Source organism: Protopterus annectens, chromosome 8.part0 (genome assembly GCF_019279795.1).
Source record: "Protopterus annectens isolate FY-2018-M chromosome 8.part0, PAN1.0, whole genome shotgun sequence".
NCBI lineage: Eukaryota > Metazoa > Chordata > Ceratodontiformes > Protopteridae > Protopterus > Protopterus annectens.
Window position 1 is genome coordinate 1,916,913,803 of NC_056741.1, and position 22,269 is coordinate 1,916,936,071.

The 22,269-nt window shown below is 40.9% G+C and overlaps 1 protein-coding gene across 1 annotated transcript in view; it reads right to left on the bottom strand.

Annotated features, from left to right (window-relative positions):
- OGFOD1 (2-oxoglutarate and iron dependent oxygenase domain containing 1) overlaps positions 1-22,269 on the bottom strand; it is a 690,104-nt gene that overhangs the window by 427,120 nt on the left and 240,715 nt on the right. Inside the window, 1 exon segment of the mRNA XM_044081419.1 lies at positions 20,379-20,507. Coding sequence (XP_043937354.1) covers positions 20,379-20,507 — 129 coding nt within the window.

Genomic DNA, 22,269 nt, shown 5'->3' on the forward strand with positions numbered 1-22,269 from the left:
GATTAAAAATGTGCATCCATGAGACCAGACAATATACCTAATGGCGTTTTATATAAAATTAAAGAAAACGTAAGTAAAACCTTTTCATCAGTTTTAAGCAAAATGTTAGCATGTGGACACATTCCTGACCTATGGTAATAAGCTATTGTACCAGTTCATAAAGAGGGTGGGCACATGAGACCAAACAATTTAGACGGATCAGCCTAACCACTGTTCTTTGGTAAAATCATGGAGAAAATAGTGGCGTTTTAAAAATGACAGAGGCCATCTACTACTGTTAGATATGGAACAGTGTGGGTTTGTTCAGGGTACATCTTGCCTTACAAAAACTGCAGAATTGTTTGAATAACTAACAGCAGCGTCTACTGAAGAACTCGCAATGCATGCTGCTTATTGTGGCTTTGGTAAGATTTCATAAGGGTGACGGAGAAATTAAAAGCATTAAATGGCAGCTTATATGCAGTGATGAGTAAAACACTTGTAAAAGGACACAACTCAGAAGTTGCAGAGTATATGCTAAAAACAAGACAGAACAAGCTGCTAACAAGTTGGATGGGCCAACAAGGCAGACAAGGCAAGTTGTGAAGCCAGGCAAGAAGGAATATTCTAAGCAAGACAAGTGGAGTTAACAAATGTAGATGAAGTAACAGCACATGAAGCCTATCAGGAAAGAGAGGCAGTACAGACATTTTGTCAGGACTACAGATCAGGTAAAGGTAAAGGCTAAGGTGTTGCAAGAAGGAACCAAAATTACATGGGGAAGTAAAGCAGAAAGAATTAGCTTGGTAATGGTTTTGATGGTCATGAGGCCAACAATAATACAGGCCTGGCCAGGATTCTTCAAAACAGTAGCCATGAAGTACAGGATGCTGAGAGTCACAATCAGCTCTAAAAATATCAAAGGTTCCTGGACTTCAGCAAGACTTTTGATTTGGTACCACATAAAAGATTTGTAAGAAAAAATGCAAAAGTTAGGCGTTGGAACAATACTAACAGAATGGATTAAGACACGGACGGAGGGCATAACACAGACAGTTACAGTAAGACAGACAGCATCAAAGATGAAAGTGATTAATAATACATCTCAGGAATTAGTCTAATACATTTGTGAACTTTGAGAGGGTTTCTGTCTATACACACTGAGCAGAGTGGAGGAGAGGTGTTTACTACAACTGTTAGCTGAGATATATAAGTATCCTGTTTTTTTCAATTATTTATATTGATTATTGTTTCTAGCAATTTATATATAGCACTTTTTATTGCCTGCTGCACAGTTTTTGAGTGTATTTTTATTGCTATTAACTAATTTGCACGGGTAACTGATTTCTTTGCAGTTAAAAAAGCATTCTGTAGAGTCTCATTGCTCCTTTATCTGTTTAAAAACTTTCATTTTGTGGCTTTCTGTAGTGCTTACTCTCTGTAGGATAATAGCTTTAGTATTTCCACCCACCCTCCCTCTCTGTTGGTGTCTTGCCGTTATACTTGGTGGCTTTGCAGTTGCCTGCCCCTACTGTAAATCTGATCTGGGACACTCCTCCCAGTCTAGTGTCATTAACTCATTCTACCTAATACAGAGAGAATAAGGCCTTCTGTTTCTCCTTTTTCCCTTTCAAAAAAAATTTTTTTTGCCTGAATCTCCTTGGTTCTAACTGTGCTTCTCAAACATTTTGGAAATATAGAGTATATTTTAGAGCATTTATTATAACTGTAACTGCCTTAATATTGCTACAACTCAAGTGCTCTAAGTTGCACTGCATCTGAAGTGTTTGTGAGTTTTAGCTGCTTTTCTGTATATATAGACTTCTCTGTATATGTAGACTAGTTACTTATTCTGCTGTCACTGCCTCTTAAATCGTTTTTCAGTTGTGCACTTACCTTGCTTCATTTAAAAAGTTTTAAATGGCTAATTTTGTAGAGTTTCAATTGTATTTACTGTTTAGGACTACACACAAGTGCGTTAGCCTTTTATGTGTTTATTTACTGTATTATTGCATTGTTTAGCCTGTTTCAACAAAAAAAAAAAAAATACTATCTTGTTTGCTCGTTTCCCACCTTTTCTAGCCAGTCCATAGTCCAGGCTTTGCTTGTCTCAGGACTTTATTTTTTGTGCTCAGGGCTATCCAGACCTTGCTGTGGTAGTGGGAAGTCCTACTGCTTACCAGTGGGACTGTTGAGCATTGTACTGCCTATCTAACGCTAGAGGAGTGGTTTCCAGCTCTGAAATTGTAGTTTTATTAGCCTTTTTGGGCTGATTTCTATCCCTTTCAACTTTCTGGCTGAAAAACACGTGTGTTTGCACATTTTTCACATCGTGCAGCACTGCGAGGCTACAGTTAAACTATTCCAGGTGCCAGAAAGTCTGCTCTTCAAATTTTCCCTTAGAACTAGCTGGTTTCTCAGTAGTAGCACTAAAATCTGAACCCCTGCGACTCTAAAACCTGCTGGAAAGCACTAGTAAGCCTGAAACTGATTCAAGCACTCAGCTCTCCTTGTCAATAAGGAGAAATTAATTATAGACACTAAACAGCCTATAATTGCAAAGTACCTTGCAAAGGTAAGAGAAAACAGCTCTTAAACTTTACAAAAAAGCACCTAAACAGGCATGTCCAAGGGTCAGCTTCCGGTGATTTCTCCTGTCCACCTGGTGAATCTGGGCATACTGGGGCAGTGCAGCAACTGCCTCATGTACACAGAAAATCCTCTCCTCCTACCACCCAACACTACAACCTGCGAGAGATGCACTTACATAGCCAAACTGGAAGCTAAGCTCTCTCTGGCCAAGACTGTGCTAGACAGTCAAGAGGAGAAGGTTAACACCTGCATTACACCTCAAGCAACTCATAGCCCTTCAAAACCCACACCATTAACACCCACACATAGCAACACTAAACTCACATATGCGGAGGCCCTTAACATTAACCTGCCCAAGCAGCAAGGACCTCCGAAGCCGAAACGCAAACACCAGTCACAACCAAAGGGACACATAGCTCATAACATCAGTGTGCCACCCAACAACAGACCCTAAGGCAAGACAATGTACCCAACACTTTAGTCATAGGTGACTCTATAGTCAGGCACACTGATATCCGACTCACAAGACTGAACAAGGAGAAAATTACAGTCAGCTGCCTGTCAGGTGCCAGGATCCGCCACATAATGCATGCACTCAAGTCACTCCACAAGTACAAATACGACTCTGTCATTGTCCATGCTGGAGTGAATGACTTGAGACGTACCTCCCTGGACTACATAGAGAGAGACATGGAAGAGCTCTTGGATCATGTGACCCAGGCAGGTATGACCCTAGCCCTGAGTAGCATCCTGCCTTCGCCCAGAATGATACCACAGTATAAGGACAAAATGACTGACTTCAACAATTGGCTAAGCTTCTGGTGTCATTCAAAGGGGATCTGGTATTTGTCTGCCTGGGAAGACATGATCGACAAACCATGATGCTTTGCTAGAGATGGTCTGCACCTGTCACCCCTGGGATTCAGGTTACTGGCTAAAGCTCTTGCCACCCCTATAGTGCCTTTTTTAGGCAAGGTTCAAAGGATAAAACCACCACCGTAACAGATACAAGCATGCAAAATCTGAAGGTAATGCTACTCAATGCTAGAAGTCTAAACCTCAAAATGCACTCTCTCAAGGCACTCCTAAAAATGGAGAACATCGATATCTGTGCAGTAACTAAGACCTAGTTCAAGACTCCAGAGAGCACCCCTGAAATACCAGGCTACAATTCTTACCACACTTTTCGGCCACAAAACCAAGACCGAAACACTAAAGGTGGAGGAGTGTCCATATTCACCAAGGATATTCACACCTCCAGACTAGTTGCCCAACACAATGCATCTGAAATTCTCCAGGTGAAACTAACACTAGGTAAGACTGCAATCCAAATTGTAGCTTGCTACAGATCCCCCACCATGCCCCAAGATTCTCACTATACCTTTCTAAACATACTGGAAAATATTAAGATACAACCAAACACCCTAATACTGGGTGATTTCAACTAGCCTGCCATTAATTGGGAAAACTACTCGGGTACCAACTCCTTTTCCCAACGGTTCTTGGAATTCATAAATTCCAATGCCCTGGATCAACTAATCCATTGTCCCACCAGGGGAGCCAATATCCTAGACCTGGTCATTACCAAAATGGGAGATAGATGCTCCACACCAGTGGTCACCCCCTCATTGGTCAGGTCTGACCATAAGCAAATCACCTTTGACATCCACATCCCACCCCCCCCCCCCCCGTAAGGAAACCTCCTTAAAAAACTTCTCCAAAGCCAACTTCATGCTACTGAAGTCAGAAGTGACAAACTTCACAACACCAACACAGACGGGATCTGGAAGTTCGACTGCAGAATCCTACACTAAGGCACTGTACCAGCACATCCACTCGTGCATGAATCGTGCCATCCCAAATGCAACCAAGATGCTCTTCCCCCCAAAAAAGAAGCCAATCTGGTGGTGCCCTGCTATAAACAAACTATACAACAGAAGGAAGAAACTGTTGCAGAAAAGTGGAAAATCCCAGGATGCAAAAAACTCCCTCACCAGCCTCAGTAAGAAGCTGAGATCCCTCATAAAATCCTCAAAAGCTAGTTACGAAAATAAAATTGCTAAAGATTCCAAAGACAACCACAAGATATTCTATAGTTATGTCAAGAAACTAAATGGCAATGCTCAGATCTGCTCTGAGCTACAACAGAATGGCATTAAATATACTGATCCCAAGGATATTGACAATATCCTGACAGATCGATTTAGTGCCAACTTCACCCCCCTCTCAGCCCCTAAAGGGCCCATCTCAGTACCAAATGATTGGCAAATTCTGATAATCATGGCCACACAGGTTGAAACCACACTCTCCAAAGCTAAGAATACAGCATCCATGGGACCAGATGACATCCCAGGCCGTGTACTACATGAACTATAAAATAAACTGGCACCTCACCTAAGTGTCATGTTTAATCATAGCCTCACCTCAGGCTTTGTGCCCACTGAGTGGCGCACAGCTACAGTTAACCCCGCTCCACAAGGGAGGATCCATCCCATCAGTCTGACAAGCCTGATCTGCAAGGGCATGGAACGCATTATCATGGAACTTAAAAACAAAGACAGTGGCAACCTTCAAACACTGGACCCCACCCAGTTTGGGTTTGTGAAGGGCCAATCTTGTCTCCTGAATCTAACTGACTTCTTCGAATCAGTCTCCAGAGCTGTGGACGAGGGTAAGGTGGTTCACACAGCCTATCTGGACCTCGCCCAAGGCCTTAGACACCATCCCCCACTCTGGAATCATAGATAAACTTACTAAGCTGGGCATAAATCCCTACGTCACTCGATGGGTTGCCAACTGGCTTACTGACAGAACCCAGACTGTAAAAGTAGCAGAATCCAAATCCAGCTCCAGATAAGTGGAGTACCTCGGGGTTCAGTCCTGGGACCACTCTTGTTTGGCATCTACTTCTCTGAAGTACAGGCCAACACTAAGGGACTCTGGCTAACAAAGTTTGCAGATGACTGCAAACTGGGAGCCATTATTGAATCCCCAAATTATGTGGATATTCTACAAAAATGCCTTACAGAAACAGATGCCTGGTGCCAAAACCATGGGCTCAAGCTTAATGCCAAGAAATGTATAGTTATCCCCTTTGGAAAAAAACATGTACCTATGAATTACCACATAGGTGGCAGGACACTAAACATCGAAAGTGTGATGAGAGACTTAGGGACACAGGTGGACAGTGGTCTCACTTTCTATAACCACATCGCCACAACAGTTAGGAAATCCTTCTATGTGGCACACCTTATCACTAAGGGATTTTCATCCAGAAAAAAAGGAGGTCATTGTCCCACTGTACTCATCCCTAAATAGTGGCATATCGTCTACTCAGAGGCGATCTCTGCTTAACATACAAGGCCATGTCAAACGCTGAGCTGTTGGACATGCTCCACTTAAAGAAATCCCAATCCCTCAGAGCCATACGCTCCAGGGATCTAAACCTTGTCATCACAATGAACAAAACATGCTGGAGGGATAGGTTCCTAACCCAGAGACTCCCCATACTCTGGAATAGACTGCCCATACATGTCAAGCAGAGCACCTCATTGGCCCTCTTCAAAAGGAAAACCTTGATGATTGGATGGGAGATAGGAAATTTACCCCAGGGATCATGTCAGTCACCCTGCTAGACAGGGGCCCAGAGAAGTAAATATTGCGGGAAGAAATATCTAGGGAATTGTTATGGCTAGGCTTGCATAGGCCCTAGGGCCGATAGCTTATTATCAACCTATGAACCTATAATGAGGGTAGAGAAACCACAATAAACCTCTTTGCAGATAACACTAAGACTATCATTCTGAAGGAAAGCTGATAGAAGTATACTTTTTTGCAGCTGACCTGTTTCAGTGATGGGCAACAAAACTGCACTGTATTTATTTATTTGCTTAATTATACATTGCTGGTCTCTGTCTGCATTTTGCGCAGCTGGTTTCACACTGGGGGTTGCTTTACATTCTGTGAAGCCACCCCATCCAAGGTGTGCGCTACTGGTTAAACAGTTTTTTTGTTTATCTGATTGCCTGAGGGTCTAGCTTTTCTTTTATACTACTGGTATAGAGAGAGTTCCATTTCTGTGAGACTGTGTTCTTTATCAGAACTGCCTTCTTGCAGCCTGGCTGTGACTGATTCGATAGCCATCTGGATACACAAAGATGATACAAGTATATTTTTTGCACTTGATCTGTTTTAGTGATAGTTAACAAAAATGCACTGCATACTGCATTTATTTATTTGCTTAACTGTATACTGCCAGTCTCAGACTGAATTTTGTTTTTTTTCCTGAGCCTCCGGCCCAAGTGTTGTTGTATTCTTAAACTTGGTGGCTTTGGAATTGCCCACCCCTGCTGTAAATTTGATTTTGGACACTCTTCCCAGTCCCATCTCATTTACTCACTCTACCGAGTACAGTGGGATCATTTGGGAAGCACTACCCCCTTGCTTTTTTGATTTTGGATACTCCTCCCAGTCCCACCTCATCAGCTCATTCTACTGTGTACAGAGAGAGCATTTGAGAAGGCCAACCCCCTTGGTTTCTTAATCTTGAATTATCTTCTGTTTCCTCCCTCTCCACTTAAAAAAAAAATACACTTTATTCACCTGCTTTACTGTAATTGTGTTCCTCTCACTTTACTACCTCATTTTGCTTTGCTGCTTAGTGTTCAAGTGCTTTTATTCTGCTGTATTTATTACTATTATTCTAAGCCTCTTAGTTTTGGTTTTAGCACTTAGGCTTCAGGCCAATTATGTTACACTTAAGAAGGTTTCTGTGGTTTACACCCTTGTGAACAAACCCTCTCTTCATAAGTCCGTCTAAGTTTTCAGAACACTATGTCTGTACAATTCCCATCAGTTTCTCCTGCCAGCCGGGTCGTCATGGGCACACAGACAGTGTAGCAACTGCCTCATGTTCACTGACAACCCTCTTCTCCTAGAACATAATTCTTCTACTTGCGAGCAATGCATCTACATCAGTAACTGGGAATCCACGCTCTCTCGCACCACAGTCAGTACTCCTGACAAAGAGGAGATTGCCAGGACAAATACCACACCACCCACATCACATAGCCAAGCACAACACACATCTATGCAGAAGTCCTCAATAAAAACTTACCAAAACAGCAGAGACCTCCAAAACACACTCACAAACATTCCACACACAACACCAAACACATCACAGACAACAGACAGCACACCAGTGTCTCACAAACACAGCCCATAAGGCATAACAATAAACCAACACAGCTCATAAGGCAAAACAATAAACCAAACATACTAGTCATTGGCGACTCAATGGTGAGACAAACCAATGTACCCCTCACCAGGCTCAACAAGAAGGTCAAGGTCAGTTGTCTGTCAGGTGCCAGAATCTGCCACATCACAAACACACACTTAAGTCTCTCCACAACAGGTACAAGTATGACTTTGTCATTGTCTATGTTGGTGTGAATGACTTGAGATGTACCTCACTGGACTATATGAAGAGAGACATGATCGAGCTCTCAGAGTGCGTGTCCCAGGCAGGTATGACCTTAGCCTCAAGCAGCATTCTACCTTCACCAAAAATGATACCACAATACCAACAAAAACTAATCAACTTCAACAAGTGTCTTAGTTTCTGGTGCCATTCCAAGGAGATCTGCCTGGGATGACATGGTTGACGGGCCTCTATGCTTTGCCAGAGATGGCCTCAACCTGTCACCCCTGGGATTCCGGATTCTGGCCAAGGCTCCTGCCTCCCCCATTGTGCCTATTTTATGCAATGTCCCAGAGACAAATTTTACAACATAAAAGACCTGTCCTAAAGCAAACTGAAGGTCATGCTGCTTAATGCTTGGAGCCTTAACCTGAAAATGCACTCACTGGAGGCTTTCCTCACACTGGAAGATGCTGACATCTGTGCAGTCAAGGAAACAGTTCAAGGCTGTAGAGAGCACCTCTGCCTTACCAGGCTATACCTCATTCCACACATTCTAACCCCAAAATGAGGTTGGGAAGACTAAGGGTAGTGGAGTATCTATCTTCATTAAAGATAAGCACACCTCCAGACTGGTTTGCCAGCATGATCCACTAGAACTATTCCAGGTGCAATTGACAGTAACACACCCATCCAAGTTAGAGCCAGCTATAGACCCCCCCCCCCCACCATCCTCCTACCTGGACCTACTTGACTCCATCAAGGCACTTCCTAACACCCTGATCCTTGGTGACTTAAACTACCCCACCATAGACTGGGTGAACTATTCCTGCACTAATGCACTCATCCAATGATTCCTTGACTTCATCAGTTCTAACGCATTAGACCAGCCTGTCTCATCCCCCACAAGGGCAGATAACATTCTGGACTTAATTCTCACCAACATGGGCAACTGCTGCACCACTTCCATAGCAAGTTCTTCCCCGGTGAGATCAGACCATCGATCTGTCTCATTCGAAGTTTCTATTCCTCCCAAACCCCTCCTTGCCGTAACCAGGCTAAAAAAAGTTCTCAAAAGCTGACTACAACCTCCTAAGGTTTAACTGGGTCTTCCTTCCCCACTGACTCTGCCAAGCCCATTCCCTTGGCTGTGGTTTCACTAGATAGTAGGTGGGGACAGTGGAAATCTCTTCATCCATTCATACTCGTCACTAATTAGATGACGAGGCATTTGGCTACCTTAAGAGTGTCATAGTTACTCCTGCCATTTACCCACACTTCATTGAATTTCTTCACTTTGACATTTACAGCACATTCAGTAGCTTTACACTGCTATCCCCCTCAGAGGATACAGACAATTATGCTGAACAGTATGCCAATGTAGTACACAAATAACTGTACAACTGCATGGACCCAGCCATATCCAACAGAACTAAAACCTGCTTCTCAAGGAAACACAAACCTATCTGGTGGAATCCTCTAATCAACAGGCTTTACGACAAAAGGAAGAAACTGTTGTCCAAGGGTAAAAAGGTACAAATTCCCAATTGGAAAAACTCCCTCCTTAGCCTCGACAAGCAAATTAGATCACTAGTGAAAGCCTCCAAAGCCAATTATGAATTGAAACTAGCCTCCAAAACAAAGGGAAACCACAAAGCCTTCTTCAGTTAAATCAGGAACCTCCATGGCAAACCTCAGGTTTGTCCCAAATTAGTACTTAAAAGTAACACTTACACTGATCTTGTTGACTTAGGTTCAGCACGAACTTCACCCCCCGCCCCCCCCCAAAGACCCATTCAACATCCCCGATACTTGTCCCTCACCTCACATCTCCATACATCAAGTGTTAAAGGCCCTACCCAAGGCAAAAAATATAGCTTCCAAGGAATCTGACAGCATCCCGGGCTGTATTCTGCACCACCTATAGCAAGAACTAGCTTTGCCATTGAGCACCCTATTCAACCACAGCTTAAGTGCAGGCTTCATTCTAGTAGAGTGCAGAACTGCCATTGTCATCCCCTTGTTGCACAAAGGTGGTGCCACTACTGACCCTGGAAACTAATGCCCCATTAGTATGACAAAGTCTGATCTGTAAAACCATGGAGCATATTATTACGGACCTCATAAACAAGGATACAGGCAATCTCCAAGAACTTGACCCCACCCAGTTGAGATTAGTTAAGGGTAGATCTTGCCTGCTGAACCTGGCTGACTTTTTTTGAGACTGTCGTCAAGGCCCTGGATGAGGGAAAGTCTGTACATATAGCTTACCTTGACTTGGCCAAAGCCTTTGACACAATCCCCCACTCAGGCATCATCAAAAAGCTAACACAACTTGGAGTAAATCCCTATCTTATCAGGTGGGTAGCCAACTGGCTCACTGACAGGACCCACAAGGGCAAAACACGTGCCTCGGTCTCCAACAGCAGACCTGTCACTAGTGGTGTTCCCCAGGGATCTGTCCTGGGACCTCTACTGTTTGACATCTACTTCTCAGAGGTCCAGGCAAGGACAAAAGGTCTGTGGCTGACCAAGTTTGCAGACAACTAAGTTGGGTGCTATCATGGACTCCCCAGATAATATTAACATACTACAAGAGGGTCTCACAACAACAAATGATTGGTTCCAAAGTCAGAGCCTTAAGTTAAACATAAAAGAAATGTATCATCATACCATTCGGCAAAAACACGGCCCCTACCGATTACCATATCAACGGCAACCCTTTAAGCACACAACCTGTGGTAATAAACCTGGGTACACAAGGTTGACGACAATCTCACTTTTGACCATCATGTAACAGCAGTGGTCAGAAAAGCCTTTTACTTGGTTCATCTCATAAGTAAAGGGATTGCATCCAGAAAAAAGAAGGTTATTACCTCTCTGTACTCCTCCTCGTTAGGCCAATAATTGAGTACAACCCCCCGTTTGGTATGTACCTCTCCGAACACCTGCACCAGCTGGAAAGGCCTCAGAAATGCCTCACAAAAAGAATCCATGGCCTCCAACACCTCTCCTATGTGGACAGGCTCAAATCACTATCACTCTACTCGGTATCGTACAGATTGCTTAGAGGTGATTTGTGTCACGCCTACAAGGCAATCTCGGACCCTGCCCTACTAGAGATGCTCCATATCCATAAGTCTAATTCCTTGTGCATTACCCACCCGAAAGGCCTAAATCTAACATGCGACATTAACAAAACCTGTTTGAGAGACAGGTTTGTCTCCCAGAGGCTGCCCCGTCTCTGGAATAGACTTCCCATACACATCAAACAGAGTACATCGCTGACCCTCTTCAAGAGCAACCTTGATGAATGGGTGGAAACCACAAATGTGTCCAAGGGGTTCCACCTGTGCCCCTTATTGACAGTGGCGACAGGTACTGACTGAGGTTTCTTTTTTGGGGATAAACTCTTGGCTAGGCTTGTAAGGGCCCCAGGGCCATTAGCCTACTAACCTCCTAAGATCCTATGACAGAAGTAGGGCTACAAGAAAATTTGAAAGACTGCAACACAAACAAAAGTGGATACTAACTTTTTTTTTCTTTGGAGCTTTTGCCTAACTGCTTGCCGACCATCAAGCCTCTCCAGTCTCTGTAACTCAAGGTCATCTTTCAGAGTTGTCCACAGGGCCATCATTCAGGCAGCCATGTGGGCTGCTTGTGTCTTTGCCTGTGGCCCAGAAATGAGGAAATCTGTTTTATGACCAAACTCTCTCACCTGGACAGGGGGATGTCTGATCCACATCACTGTGGGAGACATAGCGCATTCATATTCACTTGCTCGGGGAGATTACTGCTACAGCCACAAGCATTACCCCAGGTTGCAAGCCTTCTTCCTTTCTCTGTATGACTGCTACAGCCTGTGTCTGGCTCCATCCCCTCTTTCCCTAAGTAGGGATGCCCATCCTCCCTGCCAATTCCACTGAGTGCATGAGCCACTAATCAAACTCAAGTCACCTGGGCAGTAGTCAGGGTTTTATCCCTCTGCACAACCTGGCTGACCTAAGGTTGAAGATTATGTTAAACAGAGAAAGATGTAAAGTTGTTCATGTGTGTCACAACCACCATGATGTACAGAATCAGAAGGAATGGAATTATTGAAGGAAAAGGAAATGATTTAAGGGTGCTCATCTCACCAAAACTGGAACACCAAGAGTAAAATGAAAAGACTGTGGCAGAGTTAAACAAAATACTAAGATCTATTCTCAGAGGGTCTGATTAAAGATCTTAAGATGCAACTCTAACATACACTAGTAAGGCTGCTTCTTGTACTCACTATCCAGGTCTGAAGATAACCCAAGGACAGAAATATCAGACTGCTACAGTTCAGATAAAAGGAACTAGAAAGATGTCCTGAATGGATGGGACGTAGTAGTAGTATCAAATCTAAAAAAATGTACCTTTTCTCAAAATTATAATCAGTGCAACCATAATGGAAGGGACAATGTTAACAAAAAAATAGAAGTTCGAGGTCTTTCCCCTTTTCTGAAGCAAGAATAGAGGGGACAAGCTATGGATGCACAAATTTACATCATGGTGTTGTGAATAGCTAAAAGTGAATAGGAATGCAAGTGTGGGAGGACAGGTAGCAGACAACAGACTGCTAAGTACCAGTTTAGAAAAGAATACTGAAAATACCTCCTCCTATAGTTAGTATCTTGTTAATGGAAAACACGTTGGGAATGTACAATGAACCTACAGGGGTTAAGAAGCAAATGAAAGAGGGAGAACAAAAAATGAATTTAACTCATCAATTCCTGTAGTGTCTTTCTTAACATATTTCTAAAATCTGAAGTGAAAGTATAAAGGGTATTAACAAAAGGACAAAACTTGTTTTTTTGCAGTTTGTATGGAAATGAAGAAAGGAATAGGCACATCTAAGCAAGTTAATGAAGAAATGAAAGGAAAATGAGTACAACCAGAAAAAAGAAATCTAAATGACAGGATTCCTTAGCTTTTGTCTTGAGAGAAAGAGGGGAAGGGTTCCAGCATGGGAAGGGAGATAAACACTGGTAGATGGGGAGAATGTGAGAGGAAGAAAGGGGTCTATAAGCTTTACAGACGATCCAGTAGACCACAAGGACGAGGGGAATACCATTATGAGAGTCTAAAAGATCCAGACAGTGTGTTAGCTGAACCCTAACACAGCTGTTAACAGATCACCGATAACAGGAGAGACAGCCCCGAGACCAAAGAATGGCTAAAATAGTGAACCTCAGGGGAGCCAATAAGACAAACAGGCTGTATGCCCGATTGCAGTAGAAAGTAACAACAACATACTAGGGGAAGAAATACAAAATTTCTGGAAAACAACCTCCAGGAAACAAATCAGAATGGATTTATAGTTAGAAGACACAATCAATCCTACTTATGCCGGCTTTATGAGAAAAAGGGCAAAGGGCAACTGGCTGAGGTCATAAGGCTAGATAAAGCCGATGAATATATCCTGTAAAAGGATGCTGATCAGCAAGTTAAACAGGTTGAAGATACAAAGAAAAAACATTAGAAAATACATTTAGATGATGACTGGAGTGAAAATCACAGAAATTGTGTTGTGGACACAGTCACAACTAACATTCTGGAAGGGTCAGCCCAGGGGATTACTGTGTGAACAATATAAAAACACAGAATGATGAGAAACAATGGAGGCAGTCTGATGAATTGTATTACTAGTGAAAGGATGAAGGCTCTACCTAATAAACCATCTTTTTCAGTAACCTGCTAGAGTCAACCGTTATATATTTTCTAGTGAAGAATTTGCAGTCAGCAGGATGTCTTGTTAACTGCATTTTGTGTGTGTGTGTGTGCATGTCTATATATATGTCTATATATATATATATATATGTCTATATATATATATATATATATATATATATATATATATATATGTATATATATATATATATATGTATATATATATATATATATATATATATATATATATATATATATATACATATATATATATATATATATATACATATATATATATATATATATACATACAAATATATATATATATCTATATATATATATATATATATATATATATAGATAGATATATAGATATATGTATGTAGACATAAATATACGTATATATTATATTCTACAATCTCACAGACACACACACATTTCTGAGCTCCATATGCACATGTCTGAGGGAGTAAACAGAATGGTCTTGAGTGGTACTTTGCCATCCCCCAGGATGATGCCAAAATTGAAGGACAAGATAATTCACTATGCAAGTGGTTATTCTGGAGGATCAGGTATGTGTCATCTTAGGATAACATGGCTGATGAGCCTTACTGCTTTGCCAGAGATGGTCTGCACCTTTATTACAAAGGCTTTTCATTCTAGCTAAAGCCTTTACTGCCCCTACACATACTGATTTTGTATACGTAGTCCATCTAACAGACATTCCCAACCGTGTAAATTATAATTTGGAAAACATTAATATAGTTCTACTCAATGCCAGAAGTCTTTAAAAAAATACATGAACTTGAGGCTTTCCTGTAACTTGGAAACATTCATAATTAGAGGGGATTCATATATATGTAGACAGAAGCAGACATGGTTTTGCAACAGTAAAAGCACTCCCCTATTCCTAGGTACTGTATAGTGCATACTACATCTTCTGAGCCATTGGCAAATATGGAGGGGTATCAGTATTTTTCAAGGATATCATCACTTCATGACAGATTTCTCTAGACACCACATTTCCACTCATAGTAAGACCAATTACCATTTCATAGCTAATTAAAGAATACCCTTCACATGCTCTTTTGAACATGATAGCCATATTATCACACTAGCTGAAATTCCTATTAAACCTAACTCCTCTCTGCTGGTGGACTTCAACTATCCATCAATAAACTGTCTGACCTACACTGCTAATGGTTGGGAGGCCCAACTCTTCCTAATTATTATAACAGTTAACCCTCTTTTACAAATTAGTTAACCAGCCTACTAGGATCACCATTATCCTTGCTTTAGTTATTACAAATATGGCCACGTCTTTGCATATCTCCATATGTATCATCCTACCTTGTTAAATCAGTCCTTTGTGACCTTTTCCTTTAAATGTGGTGGTAGTGCCCCTGTAAATACCTCTCTGTTTAAGGGCTTCTCAAAATTAAACATTAGTTAATTAGTTTATGACCTAAATAAATCCTACTGTATTCCTCTTCTGATGGAGCCAATCGCTAAAGTGTCATCACCATAATCATCATCAACTCCCCTTTTCTCATTTTTACATGGGGTTGGTGTGGCATATCAACATTAGTCTATGTGACTAAATCACCTAAAGTTAATGTTTACTTCACCAAATGGTCAGACCTGATGTGGAAAACATCTGATCACAATGAAACAGTTGTACTGATAAGGCAGTCTCACTGCACCAAATATAATGAGAAATCTATAAACAAACCCTATGATGGAATACCTTTACAAATAAATTATAAAATTGCTCAATGCTTATAAGAGGTGCCATTCAACCTAACTTAAGAGCACACTTAAGCAAACTAGTAAAGAGCTTAAGGAAGCCATTAGGAAGCTCAAGTATAAGCCTAAACTTGAAATAGCCAGTAAAACCAAATTTAACTATAAATCTTTACTGAAATATTACATTAAGTGAAGAACTAATGTTCAACAATGTCTGGAGCCAGTTCACAACAACATAGCACACACTGCCCAAAGGAAGCAACCAATACCCTAGCAAATTTAGTGCAAATTTTACCACATCCATGGTTATAGCTATTCCACAATCCCAGCCATACCCCCCTTAGGAAGAAGTTCCCTCAGTCCTTTCAAAATCTAAGAACACCCCATCTATGGGCCCTGACAATAAACCAAGTTGCCTGATTATCACTGTCAAATATGGCCTACTTAACTCCCTACTTAACATATTTGATCTAAAGTCTATCCACTGGTCATATTCCTAAAGCTTGGAAAACAGCCATTGTAATGCCATTACACAAGGGTGGACCAACCACAGATTCTGGTAAAGACAGATTTATTAGTCTCACTAGCCTCATATATAAAACTATGGAGCATATTATTTCAGACCACATCAATATGAACACTTAGGTTCATAGGTAAGTACTAGGCTATCAGCCCGAGGACATAAGTAAGCCTAGCCAAAAGTGTCTTGGCTTTCACCACCTGTGTAGGTTAAATTCCTGCCCCTCTATCGAGGAGAGCCACAGACGTGATCCCAGGGGTGAATCTCCTATTACCCATCCACTCATCAAGGTTCTTCTTGAAGATTGCTAATGATGAGCTCTGCTTGATGTAGATGGAGATTTTGTTTCAGAGCATGGGAAGTCTCTGGAACTTAAAAATCTATTAACCCATCAGCAATTTGGTTTCATTAAAGAAAGGTCTTGCCTCTTTAACCTCATTAAACTTCCTTGAAAAAGTAACCCAGGCAGTGGTTAATGGTTATGATGCACATACAACATATCTGGACCTGGTCAAGGCCTTTGACACTATTCCCCATATAGATATTACTGACAGACTTGTAAATCTGAAAACAATGGCTCTCTATTAAAATGTCAGCACTCGAAATGCAGAGTGTCGATAAGTTGGGGGGAAAAAAGACAAAAAACAAAGGAGAAAAGTGAATCTCGAAAATTACTCTTCTCTAGGGCCCTCTTACAACCTCCTCCCCCCAAAACTTAAATATGCCAACTCTAAAATTGCCATACCTTAGTGAAAAGGGAATATTCAGAGAATTGGCATATCTGACTTAGTATATGTAAGAAAGTTGTTTCGGCCATTTAGTCTCTGTATTTTGGGACTCTGTAGCAGGTCCCAACACTTCAAATGGTTGCCGAAAATAATTCCTTATGTTATATGGGGGATAGCCAACTATTTCAGACAGAACCTATGTGGTTAGAGTTTCAGGTGCCACTTCTAAAAGCAAAAATGTAACCATGGTGTCCTACAAGGCTCAGTGTTGGGCTGAAGATCTGAGGAACAGACGCCATATAGAAGGGGACCCAACACTCCTGGCACATGACTGTGCTTGCTAACGACTGTAAACTGGGTGCCATTATTTGATCTTCCACAGCTTCAGTAGTGGGTTAGACCATGTTAATAATTAGTGTAAGGACAATGATCTCAAATTAAATGTGAAAAATGTAGTGTAGTTCATTTTGGTTAACAAAACATTTCACATACCATATAGGTGACATAGTTCTCCAGTCAGACACTGTCATAAGTTATCCAGACTCTATAGCTTATAATTCCTTATCATTTGGCCATCATGTCTACACAACAGTTCAGAAAGACTTCTATTCTGCTCATCTAATTTTCAAAGAAGTCTTAATTCCAATTTACATGCATCTCATCAGAATTACTGAATATAATGTACAGTTTGTCATGTACTTGTCTAAACATATTACTCAGCTTGGAGAGAAGTCAGAGATTCATAACTAAAAATATCATTGCGGCCTCAAAAATCTAAGTTATGATGACAGACTGGGAGCTGTATCTCTATCTGTCATGGTCTCTAATACACTCTGGCATGAAGATCTGTGTCTAGCCCCCCCCCCAACACCTTCACTGAATTATCACTTGTGACACAGGTAAATTTAAATTCATATAAAAGTAATCACACTATAATTAACATAAACATTTTACTTCACATATATTATTGCTATATGTCATGTAACCTAAGCAACATTACATAAATTAATCAATTCCTGCCTTTTCTTTCTTTTTTTCTAAACAAGGAACATCTTTACTAAACCACCACTTACAATTTAGGCAATCACACATTTACACAAATGATGTGTCTAGGCTTTTGAGCCGTGAAAGATACAACCTCTTTGTCTTCCTATTCTTCACCGGACAAATGGTAACTCAAATGCCCAGTTAAAGGAACTAAACCTTTAGCAACGGATAAATAAAACAAGTTGGCAAGATAGATTCATATGCCAGCATATTCTCCATCTCTGTAACAAACTCCTACTACATGTCAAGCAGAGTAAACCTAGATAATTGGATGAGTAGCCACAAATTCTCCGAGTCTATTTGGTATTAGTCTCCTTGAGGCTGGACAGAACTTATGAATAGTTTTTTTTTTGGCTAGGCTTGTAATCGTCTGCAGACTGACTGCCCAGTATTTAATTATGAATCTATATAATACATATTCAAATAGGTGCATGTAAACGTACGTGTGTGCATGCGTACCTGCATGAACATTGTATATGTGTCCATTGTATATGCTTTTGTTTCTCTACTGAGCATTAGCATCACCCCCTCTCGAACCAATAAGCTCACTCATTCCTCAACACCATGGTCATTCAGCTGACAGTGGGACTGACAGCCAGCTAGAAAGGGCAACCATTCTTGCATGTCTTACGGATTCTAAACTCGCTAATCTTACTCCTTAGTGACTTAGAAGCACTACAGAGGTAGGGACTGCAGAGCTAGGCAGTGACATTAGTGTATTTCCATACATATTCTAAATTTGGGTATAGGGTTATGCATTTCATGACAGACCAACAGCGTGTCCCTAGCTCTTGTATTACCTCTGCTGCTCCAAGCAGCTACAACTGAGTGTCAGTAATGCACTCCCTGGGGCTGGTAAGCCATCACTATCCTCTCACTCTCTCCCCCACCCCCAGTTGGTTCCTTCACTGCCTTGTCACTAGTCAGTCCTTGGCTACCTATACTACAGTCAGTGCTTTATCCATCTATGCCACGCAACAGTCTAAATGAGTGGAGGTATAATGCGGGAGAGTACGCAATTATTAACTACCTCTGCTGATTTCCGGTTCATGTCAATGCATCTGAGTTGATACAAATGATGCACAAAGGTTCGGTCAGATAGGACCGCACTTTAGAGCATGCAATATATCACATCAACATCTTATGAGGAGAAACTATAACTGCCACTGTCAGGAAATAAATGACCTCTATAAACACCATGGAGGCTAACTTTGCTGCACTTGTGTGCAGCATTCCAGAAACACAAGGAGATGGTCAGTGAATTTCAAGAAAGCCATTGATGGACAGGTGGGAAAGCCTTAAAACAGTCAGGAATACACAAATTTGGACAACAGGGAAAGACAATGGTGGGAAGGAGACATGATGCATGGAAGGCTGCTTGCAAGGATCAGTAGAAGAACTTCTTCTTGTAAGACTGCTGACTATTATTTTGAAATGGCTTACAGAAAATCTGTTATCCACTATATGGAGAACAAGTCTATGTCTAGGGGCACTGCAATAAGATAGCACACCACAATGAAGTAAGGCTCAACTGTGTAACTCTGCATGTGATGCCTTGCATGCAAACAACATTCTTAGTACCTGGCTGCCTTAGTACAAGGTGATAATGCCTCAGTTATCTGCTGCTAAAGACAGAAAAGTTTCAGAATATATTGTACTAAACATGCAACATCTGAAAACAATCAAACACTTATGGGCATGCACTGTTTCCACCCACATATTGCCCACGGACTATAAGTGGCACTGTGAAGTCTGGCACAGAAGTGAAAAACAAATGGTGTCCTTTGCATGTCTTAGGATTCAAACTATGGAGTGACAACAAGTACCAGCAATCAAAAATAAAACAATAATAAAATGAAAAAAAAAATCAGATTTGCCAGTCATCCTTCCCTTTGTCTTATCACCACCATTTCTTCCCATGTCGCTTGTGTCCATATGTCAAAAATAATTACATACACATATAGATGTTCCTTCTGCCATACAAAAAAACCTTCCACTTTACAGTACAACAGATGAGAACAATTTTCAGGGACTGCTCCTGAACACAGAATGGATTTGCTGCCATTAGAGTTGTATTCACAAATGAGACAGAAAAAAAAAATATTTTGAAAAAAGTTTATATGCCTTACAAAACCCACTACTGACGTGTGTTTACATTTTAAAAACATTTTCCATAACAGTTCCAGGGAGGAAACTAGGCACGGTATCAAGAATCTCAAGTTACATCATACTTTAGTGCGGCACACTAACTTTGCCAAAGTGCCTTATTCTACAATGGTGCAAACAAAAATGCTAGTAGATAAAGTAGTGTCTTGTTTCTTCAAATTTCACTAAAAGACTCAGCACAGTGCTAAGTTAATAAAAAAGACAGCAAAAATATGCTCACAGAAATTGAAAGCTGACAGATTGTGTTCTACTGGTTATCACTTAGATATATAATGTTTGTAATGTGGAAGTGCATGAAAATAATGTTAAGAGTTAAAAGCCAAGCAACAAATGCCAAATCTGATGGGATTTTGCAAACAGAGTGAACAACACTTACTAACAGCAATGTGAAACGCAACAAAAATCATCCCATTAAACAACTGTGTTAAAGACTGCCTTCAAGTATGGGTCTTGTAAGTCAGTCCATATGGAAGCCTACTTTACTTACATCTTGTGGGTTGTGTGGGTGTCGAGGTAGAACACGTTCAATATAACGTGGTGGCCTTTCCAGTGATGGTCCATAAAACCATCCACCTATAGACAAGCGAGTCTTTGTCTCTGACAGAACTTCAGATACCTACAAAGATAAAAAGAATGGTAAATCCAGCACACAAAATACTGTGGAAAAATACCAAAAAAAAAAACAGTCTTGTGGCTAAGATTACAGCTTTATGTACTGTAGCCCAAAGTGCCACTTCCCAAGTCATTCCTTTTTAGATTGCATTTAAATGTGACAAATCACTGGTGCACAGATACAGTTCCAGTTTATGATGCCAGCAAAGCTTGTTCAATTAGCAACCTTGTAGTAAGGGCAAACCAGAGAGAGAAGACTGAGAAGCAATAGCCAGTTTTTCTCTCAAGGTGAGTTTTTTTTTTTATGTACAAAGCATCCTTCGTGGCAATGTGATTAGGCAGAATTGTACAAGCGAAGCTGGAACCACAGCCAATGGTGGTCTGTAACAAAGGCACCTGTGCAGTCGGACACAAATTAACTAAATTAATGTCACTGCATTATGTCCAAACAGGTAGGCCAATTAAACATAACATTTCTTAAGCTGTTACAATGGCTCATGACTCAGAAGCAGGTCCCCCACCCATCCCAGAACTGCATGCAATGTACAATGTTCCTCAACGTGAGGCCCCAGTCAAGCAGTGTCGCTCATTAAAACAGAGTAAGAAGACAGCAGGACATAGGGAAGCCAAAAAAAAAAGTGATAATGGTGGGGGTGGGGGAGTGCAGTATTTACCCAAAACAAAAGTTAGAGCGTGCCAGTAAAGCACAAGTGGTCTAAAGAAAGCACATTAAAAACATGCAGCTTACATTATGCAACCCTCTCTTCACTATACCTGGTCAACCTTGAACATTGAGGAAATAATGATAAAGTCCACTAAATTAGCCATACAATCTTTCTCTTCCAACTGCATTGTTTCCAGTGTACAAGTAGCAACAGTCTCATCTTTGCTGAGGCTCCTGCCCCACCTCTTCTCCTAGTTCAACAAAGTCCAGGCTATCATCGTTACCTACAACTCCCACATATTCCTCAAGCTCATAATCTAGTGACTGTTGCAACCTTTATAGCATATCCATCGCCGAGACTGCAGTATTTTATAAATGATTTGTGGATGATTGGTTTATCATTTGGGAAGGAGATGAAATCAGCTTTGATCTGTTTTGTAACTACGTATCCAATGTATGTGAATTCTTGAAATTTAAGAAATGCATCTCCTATTCTAGCATTGATTTTTTTTTTAGACATCAATGTTACTAAAAATGATGAAGGCTTCTTAGACACCTGTTTATATAAGAAACCTGTTAAATGTAATACATTACACAGAAACAGTATGCACACTCACATTTCACCTTTAAGAACGCAGCCAGCAATCAACTCCTAAGAGTAGCAAGACTGAATACACAAGACAATATGTTGGAGCAAATGAAAACTGAAGGCATTGATTTAGTAGAGAGAGCCTTCAAAAGAATAGAAGTTCAGCAGATATGTGAAGAAGTAAAAAAGAAGAGAAATACAGTTGCTGCCCTTATATTTTCAAGCTAAGAACATAGAAATATAAACATATAGGACATGGCACCAATTTTGGATACCAACAAAAACTCAAGATGTACTTTGACCTATAACAAAAACAACTTAGCCATTAAGAACATTAATTCGAAAACAATGGCATATACTTAAAGATGTTCCTGCACTCAGTAACTTTATCACTCCACAACATTTATTTTCACACAAGAGACATAGAAACCTATAAAATATATTATGTTATAAGGAACAACCTGGATCATGGTTATCATTTAATTCTCATAAAAAAAGAACCTACAAATGTGG